This window comes from Coffea eugenioides, chromosome 10 (genome assembly GCF_003713205.1).
Source record: "Coffea eugenioides isolate CCC68of chromosome 10, Ceug_1.0, whole genome shotgun sequence".
Classification (NCBI taxonomy): domain Eukaryota; kingdom Viridiplantae; phylum Streptophyta; class Magnoliopsida; order Gentianales; family Rubiaceae; genus Coffea; species Coffea eugenioides.
In genome coordinates, this window is record NC_040044.1 from 34,315,436 (window position 1) to 34,328,769 (window position 13,334).

Consider the following 13,334-nt stretch of genomic DNA (forward strand, 5'->3'; position numbering starts at 1 on the left):
TTTGTATATATGTCATATATTCAACAACGATACACCTTTAGTATATATATTAGGATTAATCTTTCTAACACTGATAGTGTATCTACCGTCAATATTTGATGAATGACAACTATGCAAATTTTGAATTTAAAATCCAACTTTTATACATGTGTTATAAATCCGATGGTGATAGCATATACATTGTCAGTATATATAAGATTTACTATATGTATTATTACCTCTAGAAATGAGTAGAGTTCAAGTATAACTCAAAAAAATTTCACTTTTAAAAAATAGCTAACATCTGTGACTTCTCTTGTAATAGATGCCAATTGGGCACCTGTTAACGAAACTATTAATTAAAAACTAATTGCACAACAAATGACTTTTGTTCATCCATCAAACACCGATTTTCCTAACTCCATTAAACCTATGTCAAGCACTAATTTTTCTTTAACTCTGTTGAACCTATTTTGCCCCCTACCCGCCCTCCCCCCGAAACTAGCATTCTGGGTCCATCCCTGGCTACCTAGTGCTAGTCCCCTTGCCATCTCTTGACTCGCGGTTGGCGTGGATAGGATAGTGAATTAATAGTTATTTCAGAGTAGTTATTTGAAAGAATAAGCAACTGTTTCCTCTTTTCTTTTCCCTTTTCTTAATTAACCTTTTTGGATTTTAATTTTTTGAATTTTTTTAGAAGAATATATTGTAACAATATGATGTATGTTTAGTTAAAAAAAATGATTAAAAAATTGTGTCAAAAATATTCTCAAATTTTTCTACCAAAACTTGCAATCCAAATAGTTTTCTTTTTCCTCAGGAGATGTACGAGGACTACAATTGCTAGAATCTCGACTCAATATTGTGCTATTTCACGAAGTGCTTCATAAATCCCTTTGTCCATACTTGGCCACAATTCACATGTCACAATCTGCACTTACTTTTCTTTTCGACAAACCAAATGAGGCCTAGTGGAAATACTAACGTTTTGAGGGGTCAATTAGTTATTTCGTTTATCCACAACGGCCATTGTCACGTTATCCCCATTGCGAAGGCGGGAAATATTTTTGTCAAATTCACACACTCTTTCTCCCACTCAGCCTCTCCTCTCTCAATACATAAATTTCTAGGGTTTAATAATTCATACGAAGATTAATCTTGTAAGATCAGAAAACCTTGGAACAGAGCAATGGCGGCAGCCGAGTCTGAGGCTGAGGCGCAACAACTCATTTCCCGACTTGGCAAACAACTTAAAGCTTCCAAAACTTGCCCAAACAAAGACTCCCTTGTCAAATTGCTAAAAGTAATTACCTGTCCTCGAGTACTCTTTATTCACTTTAGCTGTTGGGCAGATTGATTTTATTTTATTTTTTGTGGTATATTTTACATTTTGAAGTTAATTATCGCTTTTACGGTTGTGGGTTTCTCTGGGTTAGTTGAAATTTTTTTGAGGCGGTTTCATTTGGGTTAACTTTGTTGTGATTTATGGGGTAATTAGTTGATTGTATTTAATTTTTTTTGCGGTATATTTTACATTTTGAAGTCAATTATCGCTTTTACGGTTGTCGGTTTCTCTGGGTTTTGTTGAATTTTTTTTTGGGGGCGGTTTCATTTGGTGAACTTTGTTGTGATTCAAGGGGTAATTAATTGATTTTAGGTTTCTTAGCTTCTATTTGTTTAGAGAACCGTGGGAGAAAGTGAGGGAGATCATGTATAATTCTGGACTCTAGAACACAGCGCGCAACTTAAATTGGTGAAACTCAGTGGGCCTAAAACATGTTTAAGCGTATTTACTTGGGGGATGTGGGTATTGATGTTTACCCTAATCTAATTGAATTCATTGCAGGAAGCTGTTATTGCTTTGGGAAAATTTAAACAGTTGAAATCACTGAATTCAGTAATACAACCTCTGAGTGATTCTCTTATTAAGCATGGCCTGCTTCAGCACAAGGATAAAGATATTAGAATTTTGGTGGCGACCTGCTTCTGTGAGATTATCCGGGTCTTGGCTCCAGATCCTGGTTTCAGTGATGATGTTTTCACGGTAACAGTTACATTACTGTGATTTGTTTACCATGTTCCCTTCACTTGTCTCCATTTTAATTTGTTAAGATCCCATGTATTGTCTTCCCCTTTGATGGGAAATCTTTCATATGTTAATGGGCAACTGATTCTTGTTGCAGGATATATTTAAACTTCTTCAAAGCATATTTGCGGAGACTGGTGATTACAAAAGCCCATATTTTTCAAGAAGGGTGAAACTGCTGGAGACAGTTGCTAAGCTGAACGTTTGTGTGCTAATGCTGGATGTTGGATGCGACGATTTAATTCTCAAAATGTTCAAAATCTTTTTCAGTGCTGCGAGGTTATATTTTCTTGTTTCATCTGTGTTTGCTCATGCCCTTCTTTTACCTGGAATCAGTGAGAACTATGTTGCTCTGCCTTTTGGGAAGGCTACGCATTTTATGCTTATAATTTTTGTTTAGACTTCAACAGTCAGTCACTAAAGAATTCATGGAGCACAACCAACTATATTGCATTCACAATAACACAAAGGAAAACAAATAAGTCAATAATTTCTACAAAAAATGACTAAAAAAAATTTAGGCTTGCAGGACGCTTGCACACAAAGGTTAGAAAATAAGTTTGGTAAGACATGCCAAGATTGGATTGTGCAGGAATCAGAGAAGCCCTTTCACAAATTAGAAAACTGAAACTAACATGAAACAATCAAATAACAAGTTTCAGTACCCTAAACCAAAGTTTTTTTTGCTTTTATGGGTTCTGCTTTGGGATTTAAGAATTCCTTACTGAAAGAAGAGTAGGGCCATGAGGGTTGGCTGGATAGGATTTCTTAAGGAAAGAATGGCTGGATGGGCTATCTTAAGGAAAGAAAACTAATGAGATTCTTAAGGAGAGAAAACTCAAATTGGTAGATGAGAGTTAAACTTATTGATGGATACAAAGTGTGCGAGGCTCTTAATAAGCTTGGCAGATTGGGGAAAATGTTACACAACTGCAGACTAAATAAGGTGAGACAGGATTGAGGTAAAGAGGGTTTCAAGTATCTGTGCAGAGTATAGCAAACTTGAAATATGATTCTTGAAGTTGACTAGGAGACTTCAAAGAGTGATATCAGCTAGTCTGCATGCGGGAAACAGTTAGAGTAACCGGAATGGTAAAAATTTGAGAAGAGGATACACAGTATGTCATAGGCTATAAAGACTGTTTAAATTGGTGGATTGTGCTTGTAATCAGGCGATGAAAAGACTTTTACTGGTATATGATTGTTTACCTACCAAAAAGCTTCAAGGTGCAGTGGAAAAAATAAGATCTGAAGAGCTTTTCTGTTACTATTCTTTCTTATCCCATTAGTTTCATGCCCCAATCAAGGGCCCTTTTTTGTGTTAACCAGAAAGAGAAAATAGAAAGTTATGTTGCTGTATTGAATTTGTTGATGCCATAGTTAAGTGCTATAGATTCTTTAGAGCTGAAATTATTTTGGAACCGTTCAGCTGTCTTGAGAAAGGAAACATGTATCTGCTGTCATGTTTAATATATGCTTGAGATAGAGTTAGCTAAGAGAAGCATATGCTTATGGGTTTACCAAAGTGCCTTCACTTGTCATGTTTATATATATATGCTTGAGATAGAGTTAGTTAAGAGAAGCATATGCTTATGAGTTTACCAAAGTGCCTTCGCGAAAGCTTTGGTACCAGAAACCTATTTTGCAAGCTTTCTTATTGTAAAAATTTCCATTGGAAGAATATAATTCTCCAACCTATTATGACAGTTTATCTTTTGTTATCATCTGATCACAATTTTGAACACTTATGCATAATATAATTATCTTTTTTTTTTTTGTAAAGGCTATATGTAATTATTAAGCTATTCTTTGACAATAGTTCAACTATTCCCTGCAGAGAGCAGCATCCTCAGAGTGTGATTAATGCAATGTCATCTATAATGGCTCGCATTTTGGAAGACAAATTGGAAGAGAAAGATCTTGAGTCACTCATTTTTCAGGAAAAATTTTCTGAGCCACTCTTGGATGTGATTATACAAAATCTTTTGAAAGAATCAAAGGCAAGTGTTAGCTACATGCTTTGCTTGTGTAAAATAGCATGATCAATGTCTTGTTGCAGTTTTGCTTTCTATATTTATGGCAATTGATTATATTTAGAACCATTTCAGATGATTTTGTATTTTTGTTAGTTGTAGTTGCATGTGAAAATGGATGAAAAAATAGAGGTTTATACCAACATAATATTGGCAGTTATCATATGCTTAGCATGCTCAAAGACATAATGGATATTCTCTACTTATCCTTGAAAACTGTTACCTATTCTGCTCATGGTTGTTTTACTTAAGCATGAGAGGACTTAAGATGATCAGAGATATTATGAGGTCTGGGCACCTGCTGCAGCATATTGAGAACTTTATGAATTACGAATTGAGTCTAATATCTACTCATGGACGAAAAGAGTAGGTGCATACCTACATGATACGTGCAAGCTTTTTTATTAAAACATTTTGGGAGGGTTCTTGATGGTTAGACTGCTTAATCAGGTGTACTGGAGGTACCATTTGGGGTTCTTTAGCAGATTATTTCCAAATCTCTGGCATAAAGTTGTTGGATTGTCTCCCTTTTGTACTCTTCTTTTAAGTTGTCTACTTTTATTCTTTTTAAGGATTTTCCTTTCTTAGAGTTTTAAAGTTCAGCATTTTAGCAGTCTTTGAACACTTTTTCCACTCTATCTTTGAGTATCAAATCAGGACCCTTAGTTCGACATCTCTCCTTTGGTCCAGCCAATGATGACCCTTTTGTGGACATATCAATAGTTATTAATTTGTTGAAACAGTTCTTTTTCAGAGCCATCATTAATTATTAATTGATGAAGAGCTGCTTTACCATGATTCTTCCCTTGCTTTGTTGTCATTTGTGATTGAACTTAAAAAATTTTGCTCTTGAAGCATTTGGTGACAAGTATTTAATTGCTAGTTCATTGGCTCATTTGGTGTTTGAATATTAAAGGCTTATTAGTAGATCAGTACTTCAGATACGTGGTTAAAAAGGGATTCCTTGCTTTAGTCTTGTTGCAGTTGCTTTTTAAATCAAACAGATAAATTGTCTGATAGCTTAACTAATTCTCATATTTAGCCGTACAAAAGTTACTCAGAAGGTTATTAGATGGTCTTTATAATAACGAGTCACTGTAGAATTTGTTTATTGCAATATTTCCTGTTTAGTAGTATGGATTAATACCTTTTCTCTTTGGTGATTTATTTATGTCTCTTGCAGGGTGGATCTGGTGGCTTTGCTCGGCTTGCTGTTTCTGTCATTCAGAACTGCAATGAAAAGCTTGAACGCTGTATTTGTACATTTTTAAGATCTTGTATTTTGAACAGAGAAAGTATTGGGAGTGAACTTAAAGAGTGGTACCATGACATTCTCTACGAAATCTTCCGGAGTGCTCCTCAAATGCTTGTTTCTGTAATCCCTAGCTTAAGCCATGAATTACTCGTGAGTCATTTTCCTTTCTGAGTAGCACCTTTCACTATGCAAAGGGGATAGATTTTGTTGGTAACTGGTATCCTACTAGAGATTACTCAGTCATCATATTGTGACTGCATTATCTTTCAGAATCATTTACCAATCTGTATATCATGATAATATTTTTGTCATTCCTCTTGATGCTTTAATTAATCGTTTGTGTAATATGATTTGCAGACAGATCAGGTTGATGTCCGTATAAAAGCTCTTAATTTACTTAGAAAATGTTTTTCTTTGCCTGGCCACAACATTGCTGAGGAGTATCACAACCTTTTCATGGATTTTCTGAATAGATTTACGGATAAGTCTGCTGAAGTAAGGTTATGTGCTCTTTCATGTGGTAAAGCTTTGTACACTAACAATCCATCTGGGACAGGATCATCACAAATTCTCAGTAAGCTTTGAAAATTTGATTGTTCTGCTGCATTTCATGAACATTGTTCTGCTATCTGAGATAATCTTAAGCCTTTTATTTTCTTTTTTTTTAATCTTTTTTTTGTACATTCTTTGAAATGAGCAGCAGAGCTGGAGAGTCGACTCTTAGATTTTGATGATAGAGTTCGAATGCAGGCTGTGAGTATTGTGTGTGATGTAGCAAGATTACAAATAGGCTCTGTTACTAATGAACTAATAAGTCAAGTGGCTGATAGGCTTCGTGATAAGAAGGTTACATCTATTCCCACCTTTGCAGTTTCTGTTTAGGGTGGCGATTCTGATTATCAAAGAAATAAGGAGAAGACAGCTGATGATTTTTTTTTTTGAAAAAAAAAACAGGTATCTGTCAGAAAGAAAGCTTTGCAAAAGTTGCTGGAACTATATCAGGATTATTGTACAAAGTGTGTTGGAGACATCAAGATGCATTTTGAGCAAATACCTTGCAAAATTTTAATGCTTTGTTATGACAAAGACTGCAAGGAGTTCAGGTAAGGTCTATTCCCTCATCAATCTTTGTTAGATAAAAACTCATTGCTGTTTCAATACACATTTTTTTTGACTGAATTTTTTTAACTTTCAGGCCACAAAGCCTGGAGTATGTACTAGCAGAAGATCTATTTCCTGTTTCACTTTCAGTTGAGGGAAGGACAAATCACTGGATTTTTTTGTCCTCTCTTTTTACACCATTGCATGTGAATGCATTGAATGCCATTCTATCTCAGAAAAGAAGGTATTGGTCCCAAGTTGTTGGCTTAACTTAATCAAAAAGTATTTTCTGCATTCATGTCTTTTATGCTTTCAGGTTACGGAATGCACTGCAAGCTTACTTACATCTCCGGGTCCACAAGGAGGTATGATAGAATATTTAACTTTAAGCTAGCTAATTAGCAAGCTGTTAGTTCCTGTGTCGTCCTGCAAAATTCCTTTAGTGGGCCCTCATGACTTGAAGATTGATTACTTTTGAAGCTGTTCTCCTTAATTTTCTTTTCATAGTTATACGTAAGTTTGTGTGGCGATGAGGTTTATTTACTTTGCCTGGATAATTCTTGTTAATTACTTGATGACAAGCTCTGGATAATTGTTATTAGTTACTAGACAACAAGCGATTAGGATTATTTTGCATGTAGAGATGAAGATCTTTCCAGTGAATAAGAGCCTCTTTGAATCTTGAGGTTGTATCTACGAATCTCACTCTACAAGGCCCCCTCCCCTCGTGCAGGGTTCTCCAACAGACACAATTTATGGCACTGATTGCACATGAGAATCTGACACTATAGTCAATGTGATAATGCTTTCAAGACTTTGAGATCTCTTGTGAAATTTGTGAAAACTTATGCCTCGTTTTGGACATGAGTAGTATTGAATGTATAATCCTTCAGTGTCATAGTTTACTCCAGATTCTAGATGGAACTATTGTAATTGTGGATTTAAATACTTCATTCCATGGCATATATTACATCTGTAAATCAGATTGACCAATTTTACAAAAATTATAGATTGCTCAAATTTCCAATGATTTATAATCAGAGTTAAAGTATATAAGCACGTGACAATGTAATAGTAATGTCAAAATAACAATGATTCTAAAAATTTGGAGATTTCAAATGAAGTTTGTATGTAGCTAGTGTTTTTGGATATGAATAATAGTGGATATATAACTCCCCTGTGCCATAGTTCACTCCAGATTCTAGATAGAGGCTACCTAGTTATGAATTTAAGCACTTCAGTCCAGTGTGTTTGTGCACATATAAAGCAGATCTTACAGATTAATATTACATTGCTGAAATTCCCCTGATTATACTCAGAATTAGAAGTTTTCATTGGAAAATGTTTAATGATAATTTCCTTAGACCAGAAATATGCTTCACCATGTTTAGATTGATATATCATGAGTGTATGCCTCTTGAAGGATGCAGTTTCAAATGAATTCACTAGTTTTTATTTGTTTGGATCAATGTTTCCATATGTTAAGTTCATTTTAGTTTAGTGAGTTGGACAATTGGTCATTAATTCAACTACTGAGTGTTGATGTGAGCCTACCAAGTGATGACTTGCTTTGGAGCATACTTATATGAAGCTTAATTTTCTTTAATTCTGCAATTGCAATGTGCTGTGCATGTGATTTTGGTTACAGCTGTTTAAGAAGGATGGCATAGGTATGATTGCAATACTGGACCATGCATTTTGAAGCCAACATTCAGTATTAGCTCTCTAGATGCTGATGCTAACTTTCAGAATATATTAAAATTCTATTTGAGATTGAATTGCTGATGTTTCTCTTAATTGTTGCTGAAATAGTTTCTACTTTCCTAAATTGGAATGTTATCTTTCAAAAAGCATTAGGAATAGTTGATCAGGGTCCATTAGTAATCTTTAAATAGTTTTCAAATCAATACACTAAGTTGTAGTCCCATTGCTCTTCTCCTGTAGCCGTCATGTTCCACACTTGTGTCTTTAGAGAATTTATTCTCCACCTCTTAGTTGGGCTGATTATGAAACAAAATTTGGAAGGTGACAAGAAAAAATTGCGAATAGGTTAACAGTAAAAACGTGCAAAAATCAACATAAGAAGAGGACATTATTAGTTGGTATAACTGGTCTGAGAATGTTTTACTTTCTTAAATTACAATTGGCACACCAGTTCCATTTTCTTAATTTGACTACTGCTAATAGCAGTTAGCACTTTTTTCCTTTTTTTGGCAAAATGGTACTTGTTTTTACTTCTTTTCTCTATGAATCACAAACATGAGAGCACGGGTTTTATTGTTTGCACTATATTTTTCATATATCAACCCAATATATTCATTTTCTAATAGTTGTCTAAAATCTTATGCTTTTACAGGAGATAGGCTCTGACGAAATGGAAAGGAATACCAAAGCTTTATTTAAAAAAATGTCAGCTTTGTTTCCTGATCCTGCAGAAGCAGAAGAGTGCTTTTATAAGCTGAATCAAGTCAATGATAATGATATTTTCAAAATGCTGGCAGACATGATAAACGTTGGAGATGCTCTTTCTACTAGAGTAAGTTTGTCATCCTTGCAATTGGTTTTCTACTTTGCTTCTACTTGACTCTGTTTAATAGAGATCATGTCCACTTATTCATCCATAGAGCATAAAGTCAGTGCTGTTGTGAGAATGGAGTTTTGTTTTTTAATAGGAGCTTTAGTATTCCAGAACTTGCATTGGCTTAAGAATACTCTGCTATTTTATTTTTCATCATTGATTATTTGACCATCTTGTAGAATAATTTTTCCATGATTGCTCCTAAATTTAAATCAGATGTTGTTGCTTTCGGAGTTCTAATTTTGAAATGATATTTTATTGTAATTGATGTTGGAAAATGACTTTAATTTGTGTTTTCGGGAATTGTATGAATGATGCAATAGGGTTAAACCATGATAAAAATCAGGAGATAAGAAAATAGAATTCATAGCTAATAAAATGGGATGGAAACATTGCAGACAAGTTTATTGCTGTACAGGATATCTTCTATTTCGAGCATAAATTTGATTCTTACAATACAAAGAGATGATAATCTGCTTAACTATTGCTGCTCAACATTTGCTTATCTTCTTAAGCACTGATCTTGAAACGGCTACTGTTAGCTTCTGAACATTTTTGGTCTTCCATATAAAAACTATTACTGGTAGGCAAATGATGAGAGTAGTTAAAATTTTCAACTGGTCCTTATTTTTTTATTTTGTATTAGCTTGTTTTATTTTTTTGACCTCTTTGTTTGTTTTTGTTCACCTTATGTTCTGGAGTCTTTTTTCCTCAACTTGTTCATTGGAGTAGATGTCAGGTATGGTACATAGCAGATCCGGTACAAATACCAACTGAAATGACATTCTCTTGCCATATGTTGGTTTGTTCCAGTGAAATGAATGGTTTCGGCAGAAAATGAGGATGTCTATACAGATTTCAGATGTTGCATGCTTTGTCTTACATTTACATGCTTTTCTTTTCTGTGACCAATCCTCATTTTGTTTTATTCACTGAAATTAAGAGGAGGACTTCCCTGTTGATTTATTACCAGACTTTAAAAGGCTTGAGCTATCCAAAATAGAAGCAACATGTTGCAATTAAGGAGCTTTTCAATAAGGTGGCCATTGTTTTGCCTGGACATAGCATTTAATCTGCATTGCAATCATGAACATGGCTACTAATGTTTGTTGTTCTCAGAGCAGATCACTTATGTCTCTTAGCATTTAGAAACATGAATGTATTATTGAACAGTCTCCTGTAGTTAGTAGAGACAAAACTGCAGTCAAGATTTTTTTGGGGATTTATCAAATAGGGTAAAAGTTTATGGTTTTCTGACTTTGAGATAATTAAAGCATGAAACTTTGAAATACTGCTTATATGCAAGGTCAAAGTCTGCTAGTATGCTGCACCATGATATCCGAGGCTAAGGCCAATCAAGCTGCTGAGGTCTCTTTGGGCTTTGTTGCGAGGTTATGGTAATGCATAATTGTAGCAAGGCCATTACACTTGAATCTGAATGTTTTTCAGTAATGTGTGATTGCTACTCTACAAATTTGTATAAAAAGAAAGAATTAATGTTATATACACTCTTGAGTGTAAAGATTTTTTATGCTAATAGGTATAGGTGTATGATACATTGACAAAAAGTGAATTTAAAATTTGAACAGTAATGATGTAGCGTTCATCTAAACCTGCTTGTGTAAAAAAATCTTTACACTGACAGTGTATAAAAATTAATCCCAAAAAGAAAACAAAGAGAAACAAAAAGGAAGAAAGAGAAAATTGTAGTGGAAAATGTTTTGGTAAAAGAAGCATGCAAAAATAGATTCAAGACTCCTTGAAAATTATTGGCATACTTTAAAGCAATCAAAGTTCCAAAGCAAACAGCAAACAAGAATATCTTATAGTTAGGATGGCATAGACCTGGCAAAACAAACCCAAAGCCAGCAATCTGCTAAACTCAGCTGAGAAATTTGGAAGGTTTTATGGGTTTAGTTTGGCTTTGAGTTTAGTTAGGTTGGGTTTCCTTAATTATGTGGTACAGGCAGGGGGATCTGTGGGTTATTGTTACTGTTGTAATTGGAGTGAAAGAAAAAGGAGAACTGGACACTGGGATGGATCTAATTAGTGGGATTCTGCCTGGAAAAAGAATTGGAAGAGCAGGAAGAAGAGGAGAGGTATTCAGAGAGAAAAATACAGCATTCAGGTGGCCTTTTTGGGGCAAGGGGACTGTACTGTTTTGGCATTTAGGAAGCTTTTTTCAGTTATCCAATTGAATCTGATTTTTGAATCTTCAACACCCTTGATTGACGATTTAAGCAAATTGTCAGTCAACTTAGATTCTTCAGTGTTTGCTGCAACTGCAAAATGGGGTGTAAGCAAATAACAGTCAGTAATGTAAGTGGGACTAACTAAAACAAGCACAATTGTCAAGAGGTGCATGTCTCGTATGTTCTTCTTAAGTGGTTAGACTTGTATTCACTAAAATGACACGGCATTTTTCTGTGGCCATAGCAATTTGGTTTGATTTATGCTGTCAGGAAAAGCTCTATTCATTAAGGCTTAGCTGTTTTGGAGGTTAAGAACTTCCTAATTTTATGGATTTATCCCCTGTGCTTCATCATATGCAGGTTTGTTCGTAAGAGATTGAGCTTTAATCCAAAAATTGTATTTTTATGAGGTTGACATGAGCTGTAGAAGGCTAATGGCTAAAATCTTTGATATCTAAGTCAATATATACTTTCCATGATCTAAAATTCTGAGTTTGCTGAGCTATTTGTCTCCGGTGTTGACATGATAAAGCCCTTATGTTATTGCCTTTCCACTCAGTTAGAGATCATCTTCCCTGTATGCTTGCGTTATGAATTTGATATAAATTTGACTCCAGAGATGACTTATTATCTGTTCATTAAGGATTCTGGCTATGGTTGCAATTCTTTTTTGCTTGTTGTCAAGTAGCTCTTGCCTAAGCAACCTTCCAAGATCCACTTACTTTTCCTCTTTGTGCCGAATTTTGACATGCCTTTCAAAATTTAAAACAGGATTGAAATGTAATTACTATTCACATCTTACAAGTCCATGTTTGAAGAATATCCCTTCTATTAGGGTTTTCGCATAAAAATTTAGGGAAGGGCGTGTTGTTACCTTCTAATAAGAATTAGCTCTGTTTTTATTGCCCTGTAAATCAAGTAGGGTATAAAATCAGAACTGCTCGAAAAGAAGATTTGCTACTGCTTTGTCCCCGCTTTGTAAGATGTAGCTAACAGAGATGGTGATTTCTTTGATTTGGCCTTTGCATATTATTGGTGTTCTTTTTTTTTTTTTTTTTTTTTTAAACCCTCAACTTTCTTTCTGCATGTGCTCTGATTTGATATTATGTATCAAGTTCAGCTTTTTCATCTCTAGTATCGACCTCTTATCTTGTGTTTTTTCTTCCAGGATAACCTTCTGAGGAAGATTGGAGACCAGAGTCCACTTTTTGAATTCTTGAGATTGCTGTCATCCAAGTGCTTGTTAAACATATTTAGTTCTAGGCATGTCAGCTGTATCTTAGACCATCTTACTTTTGATAAGAGCATTCGCAATACAAAATTGGACTATTCTCCTCTGCTGCTTCTTTCAGTAAGTTGGATTGCTCATTATACAACTTAAGTTGATCTCTTTCTTCTTTATGTAGCTACATGGTGCTGCACTTATTGCCTTTTTTTATATCTAAAATTTTTGTGGTGTCTCACTGGACATGAACAAGATGCGGAGGTAAAAGATATTAGGTTTTCATCCTTTCCTTCAATCAATTCTCAATCAAGCGCAAATTTGTGATTCAAGCATAAACGATTAAATTCACAGAGTACCACAATGCCCTTGTCCAAAGAGGGGGAAAAAAGGTTCCAGTCAATTGATAGCCAAAAAGGAAAAAGATTGCAGTAGAATTACATTTAGTGTTGTTAAAGTACCTATATCTGCCTGTGTTACCACATTGCAAACTTTTAATATCTCCTTATGTGAAACTGGTTGCAGAGAACCTGTCTTGATTGGTTGAGTATAAGCATACTTTTGGAAAAAAATGACCAGGACCTTGAAACACTAGTGCATTTGTGAGAAGTAAGTTTGGTGTCTGTTTTAAAGCTTAGTGTTTTGACAATTAAATTCCCCTTTAATTCAGAACTTCATAACGATATGAAAGAATGGAATTCTAGTTTGGAAAATAATGCACCTGACAATCCACGCAATGCAGATATGCCCTACCAACTTGGTGTGTTATACAATGTTTGCAACCTTGTTGCAGTGACAAAGTCTATGTAGTATACTGTATGGGAATTTTTTTTCCCAATATGAATGCAGAAGGTTTGGCTGTAGCTTTATATGCTTCCAGTTAACTAA

General features: G+C 34.8%; 1 protein-coding gene across 1 annotated transcript in view; it reads left to right on the top strand.

Moving 5' to 3' along the window:
- Window positions 1-1,142: 1,142 nt before the first annotated feature.
- Window positions 1,143-13,334, top strand: part of LOC113750729 (sister chromatid cohesion protein PDS5 homolog A-B-like) — a 16,691-nt gene continuing 4,499 nt past the window's right edge. The window contains exons 1-13 of the mRNA XM_027294673.1: window positions 1,143-1,282; window positions 1,826-2,023; window positions 2,163-2,344; window positions 3,903-4,065; window positions 5,282-5,503; window positions 5,711-5,927; window positions 6,054-6,199; window positions 6,308-6,456; window positions 6,549-6,698; window positions 6,771-6,819; window positions 8,811-8,990; window positions 12,393-12,575; window positions 12,631-12,637. Coding sequence (XP_027150474.1) covers window positions 1,169-1,282; window positions 1,826-2,023; window positions 2,163-2,344; window positions 3,903-4,065; window positions 5,282-5,503; window positions 5,711-5,927; window positions 6,054-6,199; window positions 6,308-6,456; window positions 6,549-6,698; window positions 6,771-6,819; window positions 8,811-8,990; window positions 12,393-12,575; window positions 12,631-12,637 — 1,960 coding nt within the window. The 5' untranslated portion in view covers window positions 1,143-1,168. The remainder of the gene's footprint in view (window positions 1,283-1,825; window positions 2,024-2,162; window positions 2,345-3,902; window positions 4,066-5,281; window positions 5,504-5,710; window positions 5,928-6,053; window positions 6,200-6,307; window positions 6,457-6,548; window positions 6,699-6,770; window positions 6,820-8,810; window positions 8,991-12,392; window positions 12,576-12,630; window positions 12,638-13,334) is intronic.